Genomic DNA, 13241 nt, shown 5'->3' on the forward strand with positions numbered 1-13241 from the left:
AAGGACCTGAAGGTGCTCGAATTTTCAACGTTGCAGAGTCCTGAACCCACAGCAGACCTCTTCCTACTTCTCCCGCCTTGCTGCCAAGGTTCGGAAACAACTACCGGATGGTCGCGATGTTCAGGTCAGCTAAGAGGAAATCAACTTCGCGATATCGATGGCAAGGAATTTGGCCCTAGAAACCATCTCTCTTCAGCACCTAATAATGTTCGATCAGTTCGATATCTGTACCATAGTGAAGAACGACACGTTCAAGAAGCTAAAGCTTGGCATGCTGCAGAGTATTTGCCAGAACTTGGAGCTGAATGTTCCTGTACCTGCCATTCGACGAAAAGCACCATACCTTGCCATGCTTGGTGAAGCTGTTTCCCCGTGCACATGCCAGATCCGCCAGTAACCGATCTTAATCAGTTCTGATCGGTTATCTCAGTTCGTTTCCTTGTTTTTAATACCCAGGGCTGTAATGGCTGAACAGATCGCCTAATCGATAATATTTTATTTATATAAGTAAATTTTAATCAGCAACTCTGGCATTTTACGTGGTTTAGGAGTTTCTGTTTTGGTTATTTTAATTTAATTAGGACGAGAGGGTATAATAGAACAAAAAACAAAAAACACGAAATATACGTACGAGATAAGATTTAAAAAGACATGTAGCCAATAGAGTAAATGGATAACTTAAACTCTAAAAAAAGCGAGCAATGGACAAAACGAACGCAATCGTGCGATTTTCAAATTTCCCCCATAACTGTTCTGATGGTCCTTTTATTATTGGGGTGGGATTTAGTTCTCGGTAGACGTGTTTGAGACCCGAACAAGTGTCCTCTCGCTTAGGTTATTATAGTGCGATTATTACATGTTAGTTGACTTAACCCTCCCGGGAGGTGGTAAAATAGTCGCGTTAAAAACAGCGTCACGATCGACAGGTACGCAGCGAGCTGAAATAAATATTGAACCGTCACAGGCATGTAAGATACACTTTGTGCGTTACCAGGAAGTTTCTCATTCATTGCACAAGTGTTACAGGAGTGCATATGTAGAACTCAAATACATATTGTGGTTTCGCAGTTGTTTGACGCTCTCTCTTTGGAATTCGAAGATTTTTTATTGTCAGCTGTAATAAGATGTTAAGTGTAAACGGTCACAATAGAGTCGAGCTACTTCTTGTTAAGGAGTACGCATGCTGTTGTATCGAGAGAAAATGATTTACCGTGAAATTTACACAGATATCATTGATAAATTTGATGTAATTTTCATGGCTATCTAAGCTGTACATGTTGCACGGCGTCGACCAAGGCCACATACTTTTTTACACTAAAACGCGTATTTACTTGCGTTTATAGTGCCGTAAGGTGCTAGTCATTTGCACGTTTGGTTATGTTTATGTTTGCTTTTCTAAAACTATATATGCAACTGTGTTTTGACAGCTGTTAAATTTGACCACTTGCAGCCAATTTCAAATTGCTTTTCCCAGGGAAATTCTCAATCACGTTTCCAGTGCACTTTCCCTTGCAGATTTTCAGTGTGGCACCAAAGATTTTTAATAAGAGATTAAAGAAGTGAGCAAAAAGCTGAAAAAGGCTTAACCCTAAGTCGTCAAATTTATTGGTTACCCAAATTTGGGTCAGGGGTTAGGTCATGCGAAGGATGAAATTAAGAGAATTTTCAGATGTTATCTACGTTTTCGGTAGTTATATATGTCACCAAACCTAACATACTTCTCTTTTACTAAGTTTAAGTTTTAAGAATACGTTGAAATGTATTTTTGGATATGTAGTATAAACTCAACAGATCATTTCTTCAAGTATAAGAAGCAATGTTTTTGTCAACAAATGTTTCTAAATGCTTTTTTAAATGAAGACTAACTTTGACCGGTTTGAACGACACCTGGTACCTTAAATTTCGAAAAAAAAACAAACTTAAAAGTTTGTAAACCGCTTCAGTCTCGTTAAGAGACATGCTGACACTTAAAGCGTGATTAAGAAAGATTAAAAGCGACTTTACTTAACATTCACAGCTTCACAGAAGAAACATAACGATGCTGACTACTTTCAGTGGTCATTTATTTCTTTCTGTGTATTTTCGAAAAACTGACTCTATAATTAGCTTGAAATAAGCATCGAATTCTGCACACTCACATGGCGCCTGGATGGCATCACGTTTTATTTAAATGCCGAGACGAGACTTAATTTCCAAAGGCCAAACTTTCCAGATGTATATTTTGATAAATGAGCTTTCGTCTGGTATGGTTATAATGTCGAAATTTAAGGTACCAGGTGTCATTCAAACCGGTCAAAGTTAGTCTTCCTTTTGTCTCCCAAAACATCGAGCAAAATACACCTCTATAAAAACGGCGATAAAAATCACACCAAAAAGAACTACAGAAAAATTTTTATATTTTTCATTTTGCAGTGATATTATAATTATTGTGCAAAGTTTGATGGTGAATAGACATTCTTAGCGCTGCCAACATCTTCCTAAAGTTGCGTGACGAATTGACAGTTTAGGCAAGGCGAAAACGGCTTTTTTTAACGAATTTTCAAACTTTTTAAATTTTCAGCCAGAAAAAAATCGCTGGAACTTAAAAATATTTTTTTCAAAACTAGTTCACAGAAAGGGATGTTTTGGCAAAATAAAAAAAAATTCCATTTTTCGTCGCTGATTTTCGATTCTCGAAATATTCTGGCGGCTTCTCTTAATCATTATAATATATTAGTAAGAAAAGAGAAAACACAGTAACTAGGAAACCCAATTAAAGTTAAAATAGCACGCTTGAGTCACGGAATCGAATACATAATATTGATTGGCGAGGAATAAAATTTATTTCATTTACAAGCTAGAATTACACCTGGAGGAGTTGGCTGAGAGTAGTAGGAGTAAGACGGGTTCTGGCGCATTTACGATGAAATTAACGTGAATTCTCGTTAATTTAGCACTTTTTGGTATCACTTTGTCGTTAAATTAGCGTGAAACCTCGCTAAACCCATTTTTCTTTAAGGTGTCATTTCTATCCCAAAAAGTTGCATTTCACGTTAATTTAGCGTGAAACCTCGCTAAACCCATTTTTCTTTAAGGTGTCATTTCTATCCCAAAAAGTTGCAGAAAATCATTTCACGTTAATTTAGTGATAATTCACGTTAACATATCATAATGTGCACTTAGGATTTGATTCTGAACCGCTCTCTGTAAATTAATGTAGTTTTTACGTTAATTTGTGTGTGGTTCAGTTTTGGTTTTGTTTGGTATTAACCCAATCACACTAAATTACCGCACGTTCACGATAATTTATTCAGACCGGTAATGCCCTATTGCATATGTGTTCACTCCATCTGGTAGAATGATTCTCTTGTCATCCTCTGCAGACAAAGCTACCTTGTTGATCTCCTCCATATACATCTCATGCTTTCGGCTGCGAAGCACATTCATCTTCCGAAACTGGGGTCCACCACCGAACAGGCAACACTTGTAATCATCGAAGTCTAATGTGCGTTTCACAACACCTTTCTTGATACCGCAGTAAATGGTTTGAACCCGGGGGTAACATGTGAAGGTGTAGTCTGATCGTCCGGGTGAGTGTAGTCCTGAGAAGGACTGTTGTCGGTGGCAGTGACTGACGTTTCGACAACCTGTGCGGAAGTCATCATCAGAGTCAAGTGAGTGATTGTTGTCAGTAGAATGTTCTTATTCCAGTTCGTCTTATTCCACACGAACTGGAATAAGAACATTCTACTGACAACAATCACTCACTTGACTCTGATGATGACTTCCGCACAGGTTGTCGAAACGTCAGTCACTGCCACCGACAACAGTCCTTCTCAGGACTACACTCACCCGGACGATCAGACTACACCTTCACATTTCTTGATACCCTTGCATTTCTTTTCCTCTCTTCCATCTTCAATCCTGATTGCATACGACTTGGGCCTCAACCCGGCAAACTCCTTAATAATTTTCCCCCCACATTCATCCTTCATCATCCCAACCACTTTCTTGTTCACACCGTTTGGTATCCCAGAAGGATGATCTTTTGGAAAGTTACTCGTGTCAAAATGTTGATGTACGTCAGAAGAAATATCTTCGTAGAAGTCATCTGTCTGAATCACATAACAAAGAGAATCTGTGTCTGTAAACAACAGCTTTGCTCTATCTCCATACTTAGGCTTCATGTAATTGTAGTGAAAGTCATACATGAGCTTCTTGCTGAGATCGAGAATGCACATCCCGAGATAGAGCGGTTTGTTGAAGTAAACTTGCGTTTTCTTCATATGAATCGCGCACAGATTCTCGGAGAAGATGGTGCAATGGTCAAAATTCACCTTATTTGCCAACCTCTTCGCCTTCTCTTCCGAGTTTACAAGCCTCACATCTACTCGTTTCCTAATGTTCTCCATCGTCTTTCCAAAGCATGAATTGTTCATTAATTTGAAGTAGTCTTTCTCGAAGTCGTTCTGAGCCTTAGCTCGCAAATCAGTGTTAAGATCGATATACTCTCGCATCCAAGGGCTCTCATCGAAACTAATAACCCGATGGATCTTCCCAATCTTCATTCCGAGAGATTTATAGAGTTTCAGAGTCTCGTGATGAACGATGTACTTCTTCTTCTCGTTTAACGTGCAGACAAGCTTCTTTAATTTTCCAATCATCAAGTTTTCAGGAGCAAGAGGGTAGTCATTGAAGTAATCGTGCAGCTCTTCAGCGATGGGAGGTAAATCAACCTCAACAAGGCAGGGGTATTCTTCCCACCGCTTGAAATCTTTCTTTTCTCTCTTTTTGAAGTTACCTGTCGGCAGCGGCATGCGCATCGCAGCACCATAAAGGTTGTTCATGTCCAGATATTCGATGAACTGCGATGGTTTGGCGGGGTCAAACTTCTCACCCATGTACTTGTTGTTAGCCATTGCATGTCTCAAACAGATCATCGAGATCTCTCCACGAATGCCTTTCTCAAACATGTGCAACATATCTGGATCGCTCAACAACTCAAGCTTCACCTTAGTCTTCTTGAGGCAAGCGTCCCAAGAAAGTCCAGGCGCTGTGAAATACCAACAGGGGTCTAATTCGTAATTCACCTTGCAAACCTTTCGAAAATTCTCAAACACATCGCACAACAGCAACACATCGCTTCGGTTGTATAGATCGTGATAATCTCGCATCGTTTTCATTCGAAAGGTTTTCCATACATTCTGAGCGTGAGCATAATCTTCATCCGTGATACCGCAACCACTTAACACGGAGAAGAAAGCTTCTTTCGGTGGAAGCTCAGTCTCATCAAGCTTCTCGATTGAATCCATCCATTCATAAGGATACACCCCCTTTCTCTTCACGAGTTCAAGCTTCTCTCCACGGAAATGGTTCCCCGTATTCTCAAAAGAGTCGCTGCTGAGGTTTCCCACAAGCCTGTCAAGAGAAGATGCCATGAATTTGAAACTATCAATGAATCGCAACTCTCTCTTGACAACAACGTCTTTTTCTTCCTCTTCATCGAAAAACTTGTCAACCACAACATCTTTCGAGAAGCTGATGTACTTCTCCTCGTTGTTGGGAATGCAATTAATCTCGCCTTCTGAAACACCTAAATTCTTCACGAAGAGATGCGCATCGTAGTTAGCCAAGTTGTGGAACACCACAGGTACGAGTTTTGGACGTTGGAATCTAAGATTGCAGCTGTTATGCGCAGCTCCGCGAAACCTCCCAGTGTAGTGACAATGATCGCGAACTTTCCCATCCTGAACTAACTCTTCTCCCACACCTTCCAGTACTTTCAGTTCTTCAACCATCTGGTCGAAATCTTCACCGCATATCCAGCAAGACGTCGCATTTTCAAAGATTTCAGCATCGCGCTTTGTGAATTTCATCTTTTGAAGAGGGAATTCATAGATACTCTTCACCTCTTTTTCCAAAAAGTTAACGAAGATCTGAGCAATATCTTCATCTTCAGACTTGGCCGTGTATTCAAACAGTTTCGAAAATCTACCGTCGAAGTTACATTTCACAAAGTAGCAGAAACTCACAGGGATGTGCTGTTGCTTCTTCTCGGTGTAGCTCACATCAGGGTTGGGCTGACATGTATGAATAGGTTTGATAACCGATTCAAAGTCTGCGTATATAACAAACGGCATGTCCATCTTCTTGTGGTGATTCTTAAAAGAGAGATAAGTTCCCTCTTCCGGCATCTTCTCTCTCACAGCGTCATGATCCCGGCAAAGCTCGTCGTGAGTCTCAAGCAGCTTCTCAGACCCAAAATAATTCAGACATCTACGGCATATGAACTTTTTACCTTTATTCTTTGACAAATCACTCGATACGAGTCGACTCAAAGACTTAATCAGGCAGTAATGCGTTTTCTCGCCTTTAGTAATGAGAAGAAGGTCGATATGAACCTTGATAGTCTTAGCTTTACTCACTCTCAAGGGATTAAACCCACCTTTACCGTAGGCGTAAACGTTGACGCCAAGACCCGGGTTCAACCTTTCAAATCGGGTAATATCTTTCACCTGCATCGGAAACTCAATCCCATCCCACACAAGATGATCCGCCCGCGCTCTCAAAATCCTTGTGACACGCTCTTGATCTCTTTCCACAGGATTCAAAGCTCTTGTCACACACCATTTGAAGCACTCCTCATCTTTATTCTGCATGTTGATGATTGCCTTCTTGTCTGCGAGATGTTTTGGAAGCGGAATATATGATGATCCTTTCAAAGGATTGTATTTCACCGTGTGTAAATCTAAACCGTCAACAGAGCTCACAACCCAACCGCTCCCGTTTCGCGTAAACGTAGCCAAACTTTCCAAAATCTTCTCCACACATTATTGATAAACTTCTTCTCGGTCAGTCTCTTCAAAGATAATCTTTTGCGATGAGTGAAATATCGCATGCTGAAGCGTTGACTCACCAGTTGCGATATTTACCTTCTCCATGTAGCATCTCAGTACGAACTTCGCCTTGATATTTTTCTGCGTCAACAGAAACTTGATTATGACCGGTTTTACAGCTTTCAGAAAATTTAAGGGGGAATAACCCTCAACGCCATCAATAGTGTGCATTTTAGCGAAACCCCTCATAGAGGACACATCCTCGTAGAGTTTGAAACGGGGTTGTTTGTATAATTCGTTGATATGATCTTTGAAAGATTTCAAAGCGTCATCAGCAGCTCTGCTGCTCAGCGCGTTAGACCGGCCGGCTTGATCTTTCAGCCATTTCCCCCAGTCTTCAACCTTCTTCTTTGCAGCTTTAACAACCTTATTAATCTTTTCAAGCGTTTTCGGTGGTGGTGCAGGTGTCGGTTTTAATATATTCTGTCCTCTTGGTATTTCATGCGCCGGTATCGGTGCGTCTAGTAGGGAGCAACCTGACAGATTCAAGATGGACTCTATTTTTCGAGACCTCTTCGGTTTGGAAACCACTGCAGCAGCACTGCCGCTGAATCGTGGTAAGATGAATTCGGTTTTTCGATAGGCGGGACGGCGATTTTTATTTACCATCCGACTAAGTCGTGCGATTGTGATTCTTTCCATGATGATCTAATATATATTCAACATAATATTTATCTTTTTAAACCCATTTTTTTTCGACTTAAAAACAGATTTTCCAATTAGTAGTAGCAATGCTACTAATACTAATAGTACTAGTGTAGTAGTACTAATAGTAGTACTAGTAGTGCTACTGTGGTCTCGTCGGATTTCTCAATACTTTGAGTAGCCGCGAGCGTTTCCATTGTTTTGGATTGTTTTGGATTGTTTTCAATTGGTTTGATATTTTCATGACTCGTTCCAAGTCATGAAGACTTACGCTTTAGGCCTCAGGCCTCTTCTTCATTCTTTTTCACACTGTAAGCTTCGAAACGGAGAGCGAATTTCTCTCCATTAAGTTCAATAAAGTTTCTCGTACTTTCATTACGCGATTTCAGCTTCATTCCAAACCTTCCAGAGTTTACATTGAAATGTCTTGAGGCGGCTCTGATTGTGGGAAAAACAAGTTCATCTTCAGTTTTATCTGAATCTACAGGTGATAATATCACCCTTCTATTCACACCATTATACCTTGCACGGGGAGGCTGCACGTCTGGTGGGTTTCTCATCAATTCAATCAATTCTTTTTTCGTCTTCTTGCTATATCCACGTAATCCAAGCTCTTTCGCCTTTTTCAGGAGTTCATCTTTCGACAGAGTCTCGAGAGAGCCCGCCTCAGGTGGATTTCTGATGAGAGCGATTATCCCTTCTTTGTCAAGTAAGTAAGCTTGTTTCAACCCCATTTCTCTCGCCTTCCGCTTCAACGCGTTTATTGAAAGAGTTTCAAGTTCCGCCATTTTAATAACTTATTTTATTATCAAGCATTTTTTAAACCCATTTTTTTCATAACTTCTGAAGTTCGCTTTCATCAACCCACGAGTTGAATTTCTCTGGATAACCCACTCACTTCACGAGAGCTTTGCCTTTACTCTTTCGTATAACCTTATCAATGCGGAAGAGACCTGAAAGGTCTTGCTTAGCTTTTATGAGCTCTTGTTCATGAAAAGAGCCCTTCATGTCCTCTCCGAGAAGATCCTTCAGTTTGTAAGTGATCGGGTTGGAATACTGTATCGCGTTAATGACAAAGATCTCCTCAGTCCAATTCGGTGTGTACCCCTTATCAAACACTTTTCTCTTGTATTTGGAAATTCGCACCTGATCACCGACAGCAAACTTTGGTTTCTCTCGCTTTTCGCTCAACTCTTCACCGTACAGTTTCAAATAGACAGCATTCTCATTCTTCTTTTTGGAGGCCTCTACAGGAGTCATACCGATCGATCTATGTTTTGTATTGTTGTATTTTTCGAGAATCTTCGGGAGAATGCCGAGATACACCGTGTTGTTTTGAATTGTGAATTGCTTCCACATTCTCGTTTTGATCGTACGATTCCATCTCTCACACACAGACGATTTCTCTTCATTCTCTGTTGAGTGCAACTCAACACCTTCAGCTTTCAATAGATCTTTGACAAAAGAATTGTAGTACTCCCTACCTTTATCCGCCCACATTTTCTTTGGTTTTCTCCCTTCAAGAATATCTTTTTGAACCCCTCCGCAACGCTCTCACCCTTTTTATTTTTCAACGGGACAATCCAGCCATACTTACTGAAAATGTCTAACACCATCAGCAGATAACGATAGCCTTTGTTCCACTTTGAAAACTTTTGCATCTCCACCAAGTCAGAACACCAAGTGTCATCGATGTCGTTCACAATAACGCGCCGCTTTGTAAAGTTTCGTCTGATGGGTTTATGCAACTCATCAGCTTGTTCCTTTTGCCACCCCCTTTGGGGGTCGGGTTCGACTTTTTTTTACCTCCCAAACCCAAACCGAGCTTCTGTTTGATGTTGATGGCGTTTCTCGCAAGGTAATGCCCCCACTGCCTATCGGAATATGGGATCGCATCGAGCGCTTTCACCATTTTACGATCAGCCGCATTTTTACACTTCTTTGGATCAGAGGTGTTTGCACAAACGCTGTAATCCACGTCGTGTTGCATTGCAATAGCATCGCTCGAGCCTGTTGGCGGGTCATAGATCTCAAGAATCTGTCCCGTCTTTGGATCAAACCTCAACTGTTTATCAAGATCGTTGTAGGGTCCAGTATATTTATGCCCAGGGAGAGTCCAACCCGATTTGGGCTTGGGAAGTTTTCCGATAGCTTTATGAATATCGAAGGATCCTCCTTCGTAAAGAGGGTGGGTTGGATCATTCACCCCATCAGGAGCATACATCGACATTGGCAACACTTGATTTACATCATAAGCATTATACGCACTTCCTCCACTGATTTTTCTACTCGTATCGTTAACAAAAGAATCGAGAGCTTCATCTAAATACTTGTTTGCGGTCTGCTTCATCCTATTTTTCACATAATCCGATTTTACTGCTCTCGCAAGACCTTGCTGAGCCACATTCACAATCCCCTTCAATGCCATTTCCCCCAATGAAGTGCTGGTTCTCCCTACATCCTCAAAGAGCGCCCCGCCTTTTTTTTTCCTCCAGTAAAAGTCACCTTTGTTATGCCGCACTTAGCACACTTCGATTTTATCATCAGTCGACCATTTTTCGCAACCTCCTGCCTCTCACTCCCCGGTACAGACTGAGTCTGTTTTCTCTGTTTCACGCAGTAACTTTTCATCTCGAACAATATATATTATACAATTATATTTTTTCATCGAAATTTCGACAACATGTACTTTTTGTTTTGTCAAGGAAAAGGAAATCATATGGTTTTAATTTTGTAAACGCGTCAACATCAAAGCAATTCTCATCTGCGATTAATTTACGGTGTCGCTGCGTTGGAGGCATATAGACGATCATATGGCTACAATTCAGCCTGATGTCAACAGGTGTTTTGTGATACGACTGGGATAGGTATACCGGGGAAATTTGGTGATGACGCCCATCAATAAAATGTTTAAGAATCTTATTTTGAGTCTCTTTCGGCGCTGTGATCAAGTCGTCGAAAATCACAACCTTACGATTGCCACTGGGATACTCGGTTGTATCAGGGATTTGAGAAGGATCCATCAGTTGCAAAATCTCATAACCTAATTTTTGTGAGTGACGATGCATGATCTTCGCAAGGTCCTGTATCAAATCTTGGTGAAAGTTTGGAGTATAGATGTATATTTGATCGTATACGACAAGCGGTTCTCTCAACATATAACAAAGCGTATTCGTCTTTCCGCTACCGCTAGGGCCCGCGATCAACATCCTGTACTCCTCATCGAGATAGTTAACGCCGGGCACTTTTCTTTTTCGAGTACTACTCTCCGAAGTTAATTTGGGTATGTTAACCATTCTGCTTTAGCCTCAACCTTTACAATAATGGCTGAAAATGTATGTTGGTTTTTGGGAATAATTGTCGAAAAGCGAGGATGGGCCTTATCTCAAAAATAAGCTTCAACGATGAAAAAAAGCGAGGATGGGACTTATCACAAAAATAAGCCTCGACGATGAAAAAAAGCGAGGGCCCCGCTTAATTTTCAAATAAGTCCCACCCTCGCTTTTTTTATTTTTTGGGAAAATTTTTTTCTTTGGAAGTAGTATAACACACGAGAATCACAAGTATCAAAAATGTCTCTCACATCTTGCAATAATGTTAACAAGTATAATGTTATTTTCGAGGAGGCGACTACCAACAAACATGGTCACCAACGCATCAACATACAGGCAAAACACGCCTGTGGAGAAAATGCGCCAGGACCGTTGCTGATATTATCCCCGCTCCGCTTCTCGTTTGGTGTTCAAGGGAGCCTGAATAAGACGGGCGATATCACCGGTTATTCGATCCCTGTATCCCTCTGGGATTCATACGAAGATCAGCCAACACAAAAAGAGTTTGACTTCTATGCAGCATTGAAAGCGCTAAAACATCTCTGCCGTGATCATCTTGAGGAAGTTTACGGGGAAGAACTTGCTGAAATGATGAAGTTTCCTATGGTTGAAAAAGAAGGGAAACCTCCGATACTCTACACGAAGCTTATGTACTCTGAAAAGACTCAGAGGATACACACTCTTTTCCACTCAAAAGAGAAATCAAAAGAGAATCCGCTCGATTACCTCGATCAATATATCAAAGTGAAGATGGCTATACTTGTCGATAGTATCTATATCAGCGATAATACCGTATCGGCACAGCTCAAATTACACGATGTGTTTGTGAGACCGCTGCCGCAGAGGATGGCGTTGGTCACCATTTCTGAGGATGAACTCGAAGAAGATGAAGATGAACTCGAAGATGAAGAGTAGGCTGGCGAACTTACGTTTACCCTGTTTTTACAAACATTTTTTTTATGAGGAACTCATAAAAAATGGCTAACACTGTTTTCAATTTCAATCACATAGACTACTCTCTCGGAGAGGAGAAGATCAAAGAGCTCAAGGCTCTATACAAACATTATCACAAGAAGTGGTGGTGCGCAAGGATGGTCTTCAAGAGCTTCAAACGCAAGAGTCTCCTCTGCAACCTGGGGAGTAGTTTGCTCATCGTTATCGGTGGAGTAGCAGGAGGGATAACCATGAACCCGATCCCGCTTGGTACGATATCGGGGGTCGGTCTCCTTCTCAAGACTTTCACAGATGTGAAGAAGTTTGATCGAAAGATAGATATGTCCAAGTTCTCGTATACGACATATGAGAAAATATTAACGGAACTGCGATCATACTTGAGGGGTAGACCGTTCGACAGCGCTTCGTTTCTCAATGAGGTGAAACTCATCGATGATACGATCACAGATCTATGCCCAATCTTGAGTAACAAAGTACTCAAGCGGTATGAAAAACGCTTCGGTGAAGTTTGAGGTTCCTAAATACTTTCCTCATTTGAAACGAATGAGGAAGCCGGCAGGCCTTAGGTCTATTTTTCTTCATAAATTTTTAGGACCAACTCGTAAAGGCTGTCTACAACATTTTCGATTTCTTTGGCAAGGGTTACCGATTTAATCTTGTAGTTCAACACGGAAAGCTTGTCTACGTGCTTTACGATTTCGTTGAAAAGGGTATCCGATTTAGTCTTTTTGTCACTAGCGTTTTGCATTTTGATAGTTTTTTATTACTACCAAAATAAAATCTTTAATCATTTTTTTACAGTCTCGGCCTTCTCACGGCGTTGGAGATTCGGAACGTTCCTGACCCCTGTCGAAGCGGATTCGAAAAGACGATCTGCTCTTTCAGATAAGTCCATGTGTGGGGTTTGAGATAATTACCCATATATGCCTTAACCCCAAGTTCGTTGAACTTGATGAAAGGCACCCATAATTTGAACTTGGTCACGATGTAGCGTCCCGCGGCGGCGGCATTCGATCTGAATAAGACGTTATCATCGCTTTCAAGCCTAACATCAAATGAAACTCTTCCGTTGGGGGCTAATTGTTCCTCCATAGAGTGGAAAAAGCCGAATCGGTTAAGCGGTAGGTGGATGTTATTTTCCGCACCTGCGGCGAGAAGAGTCTTTCGTTTGGCAAAGCCTTCGTTATAAGCTGCGTTGTCTGTGGGTGCGATGTTTTGCGCGTCTCCAGTAAGTTGGAGGGTTGTATACTTCTGGATCACAGCTCCCGTGGCAGTGTCCTTATAAAAAAATTGCCGGGGGCCCACCTTCCTCGCGTGTTCATCGGTCATTTCTGTGAGATTTTTCACATTAACCGCATGATTTGCGTTTGGGAGATCGAGCACTCGTGTGCTGTCAAAAGAGATTTTGATGTCTTCGATTAGACTGAAACCTCCG

General features: G+C 41.3%; 1 protein-coding gene across 1 annotated transcript; it reads right to left on the bottom strand.

The window, feature by feature from the left end:
• Positions 1-3839: 3839 nt before the first annotated feature.
• Positions 3840-6638, bottom strand: LOC111333124 (uncharacterized). The gene has a single exon (XM_022938643.2). It carries the CDS (start codon positions 6636-6638, stop codon positions 3840-3842), a length of 2799 nt encoding a protein of 932 aa, XP_022794378.2.
• Positions 6639-13241: the final 6603 nt, after the last annotated feature.

This window comes from Stylophora pistillata, chromosome 2, assembly GCF_964205215.1.
Source record: "Stylophora pistillata chromosome 2, jaStyPist1.2, whole genome shotgun sequence".
Taxonomy (NCBI): Eukaryota; Metazoa; Cnidaria; class Anthozoa; order Scleractinia; family Pocilloporidae; genus Stylophora; species Stylophora pistillata.

Excerpts from the sequence above, each read along its gene's own strand:
- LOC111333124 (XM_022938643.2), bottom strand. The coding sequence starts at position 6,638 with ATGCAGAATAAAGATGAGGAGTGCTTCAAATGGTGTGTGACAAGAGCT.